The sequence below is a fragment of the Adiantum capillus-veneris genome, chromosome 8 (genome assembly GCF_014529385.1).
Source record: "Adiantum capillus-veneris isolate H3 chromosome 8, ASM1452938v2, whole genome shotgun sequence".
Classification (NCBI taxonomy): domain Eukaryota; kingdom Viridiplantae; phylum Streptophyta; class Polypodiopsida; order Polypodiales; family Pteridaceae; genus Adiantum; species Adiantum capillus-veneris.
Genome location: NC_140938.1, coordinates 156,085,899 through 156,089,214, shown reverse-complemented (window position 1 = coordinate 156,089,214; position 3,316 = coordinate 156,085,899). Strand labels below are relative to the sequence as shown.

Genomic DNA, 3,316 nt, shown 5'->3' with positions numbered 1-3,316 from the left:
TCATGGATGATGCTATGTATGAGACATGTGTTAGTTGGAAAAATATAAAGGATACACTTGTGGATTTTACCAAAGTCCCCTTCCATGGCAATGAAGAGGATGTTGATGAGTATGCATACTTGTGGGTTAAGGAAGACACTGATTTTGATAGCACATGCAAAGTGGATGAGGTTATACAAATTGTGAATGTGAATTTCTAGTATGAATAAGCTCATTTGAGTAAGACTATGGTATATTATGAATTGTGGAATCTTGAGATAGGTCTTTTTGACCAAGGAGTCAAGTATGAGAATGAAGCATTATGTGATTGTGTGGAAGATGAATATGTAGATGAGATGGCTACTTGTCATGTGGATTTTGATACTATGAATTCTCTCATGAATACTTATCTTGATGATAAAATTTTTGAGTTTGATGACTCAAATTTTGATTTGAATCCCTTTTTCATGAATGATATTGAGATGGAGGAAGATTATGTGTCTACATGTGGGCTGTTTGATGAAGTTTTGGAAGCATATGCTACAATTGAAGGTGAAAATGTGAACACTTTGGACTCTTCTCTTCGGTATAGAAGTGCTAATTTTTATGGTATTCATGGGTTAGAAGACTCCCATCTCCTTAATTTTGCAATGGATGGAGACTTTGTTTTAATGCATGAGCTATTTGATGAGATGCCTATGGATGCAAATCATGTCAAAGATATTTTCATTGAAAATGATCTTATGGAATCTTGTGATGAGCTTGAAATTTTTTATTTTCATGCTTCTAAGGTTGATATGGATCCTATGGTTATGCATAAGACTATGATGTCTAAAAATGATGTTTCCACTTATGGTTTGTTTAATGATATGCCTTTGGTTGTGGATCATGTGGAAGGTTGTGATGCACAAGGTTCTAGGGAGTCCCATGTTGAGGTTTCAAAAAATGATATGGATGATTTTAGTGTTGATTTTCACCCCATATTTATGCATGATGTTATGATCTTTGATGATTGTATATCTGTCAGTGACTTGTTTGGTGAGCTACTCATTGTTGCAAGCTCTAATGTTAAGCAAGAGAGAATTTTAGAGGAAGTTATGGAGATACGAGAAGAGGGTTTTGGATTTGTAAATCTTAATGAGATGAATGCTGATACTCTTTGTGTTAGTGTCTTTGATTTGGCTAATAAGAATGCCTCATAGTCTCAACGGTGATGGGCAAGAGAAAGGTCTCTTTTGTAATTTGGCATGCAAGGAGACTTTGAATGTCTTGACTGAACATATTATGGTTGATAATAAAAAAGCTTTGATGGATAGATTTGAGATCAATGATCCATATGAATTGAAGCATGAAGATTTTGGCTTGGATTGAATGCAATCTTATGTATGTGACATAGGGAAGAGATATATGTTTGATGTCATGAGCATATAGGTTTTTTCTTCAATGGAAAAAGATTTTGGTATGTTATGTGTATGGTTATTAGATGCAACATGGAGGTGGATGGTAAGATAATCCATGTTTTTTCAATATCCCTTCGTATATAGTGATGCTTTTCTGGAATGCAAAGCAGAGGATGCCTACAATGATGCTAGAGTATATATATGAAACACTTGAAAGTGTTCCATGCTTGTTTGGGGGGCAATATGTGACATGTTTTGGTGGAATGGTACGGGCTACCCCAAAGACTTTGAGAAGTTTTTTTATGCATAAAATATTGTTGTACAAAGTGTACAAAGGTGGTGTGTGTCAGTTGTCTTTACGCATGCGGGCCAGTTGAGCGGGGTACATTGTTTTGTTGTTTCTGTACTGAGGCAGTCCGGGGCGGGCAACAAGAAGAGTGGCCTCTAGACACCCTTCAAGGCTCCCGTGCTGCTCAATGGGGATGGGGCACAACACAACACAAACCAAAACAACAAACCCACAGCCAAATCCCAACTACACAAGGGGCACCACCTAGTTTAAGAGCGAACTAGGACGCAAAAGAGGAGAATCGTTAGCGCAACCCACAAACAAGCAAGGAATTTACACTAACCCTAACACCAATGGAATACTCTCACACCCTAAAACACAAGAGACAGAGAGAGAGAGAGAGAGAGAGAGAGAGAGAGAGATAGTGCTCGGGCTGCTTCGAAACGTATCGGCAATGATCAAGCAAACACAACTATATATATAAGAAAGAGAGAGAAAGGGGGAGGGGGTGCTTGTTGCATTAATACCTTCTTACAAATCTGTCATGACAAATCAAAGTGAGATTAGTACTTGTTCAACATAGCTTGCGTAAATTTCACCACAACACATCACAAGAAAAGCCACCCCAATCATTGTCTTAAGGCCAGGGGAGTCCTCTCCACCCTGTCGCCCTCTTACAATATGTGGGATTTATGGCTAGATTGATGACAACACCAGAGACAAGCTATCAAGAACTTAACAAAAAAACACCAAGAAACTTACGCATCATTGTTGTCCATTACTTCACGTTGGAAGGGAGACAAAGTATCCAAGCTTAGTCCAAATCCACCCTCCTTGATTCAGCAAATGTTGGGCTTACACTAGTAGGAGAAATGATAGATTTCCTACTCTCAATTGAATGATCACTCTCTCTCTTACAATGGCATAGAGTTCCCTTGCTAATCCCCTATTACAACACATGCACATGCATAAGACAATGAGCTTCCACTCAAGAGCTCCTTCTAGAGAGGTTGAGCTTGGCTTCTCAAGCTATAGCATAGTGCTCTTGCTTATGGCTCCCCATTTTGCTAGCTACACCCTCCTTTTATAGCAATTTTGAAGGCTAGGGTTACTCCTCTAACTATGGTTGGGTTAGATATTCAACAATTTATCTAATTTCTTTTGCTTGGAATTATCAAGAAGTTGGTGAGGAAAGAGAGAGGAGAGAAATGGAGGTGATAGGACTTTTCATAGTGGGTTAGTGTTAGTAGAGTTAGTATTAATTTACAAATGGAATTGGATATTTACAATGGGAGTATCCATGTAGGATACAAATAAGGAAGAAAAAAACTCTTAAGAGGTAGGAAAAGATGGCTTTCTTACAAGGTTGATGCTCCAAGTGTCTTGAGTAGGGCCGATTTTGACGCCTGTTGACGGTCCACTAGCTTTGACGGTACATTTTTTCTCCACTCTTGGCCTTCCTTGAGAGACAAGATAATTGAAGCTGAGTAATCAACCACCATGATGCTGTCTTTTAAGAGAAGAGGCTGAATTTTGTGGTTTTTTTGATAGATATGGGTAAATTGGAGGAGGAAAAATGAGACTAGGTGGTCAATTTTGGAATGGAATTGTGTGTGGGAGGTATGAGTTCACCATGGTTTCTCTTATT

At 38.5% G+C, this 3,316-nt stretch overlaps 1 protein-coding gene across 1 annotated transcript; it reads left to right on the top strand.

Moving 5' to 3' along the window:
• The first annotated feature begins 629 nt into the window (after window positions 1-629).
• Window positions 630-1,181, top strand: LOC147453224 (uncharacterized). The gene has a single exon (XM_086519113.1). It carries the CDS (start codon window positions 630-632, stop codon window positions 1,179-1,181), a length of 552 nt encoding a protein of 183 aa, XP_086375239.1.
• The last annotated feature ends 2,135 nt before the right edge of the window (window positions 1,182-3,316 follow it).

Excerpts from the sequence above, each read along its gene's own strand:
- LOC147453224 (XM_086519113.1), top strand. The coding sequence starts at position 630 with ATGGATGGAGACTTTGTTTTAATGCATGAGCTATTTGATGAGATGCCT.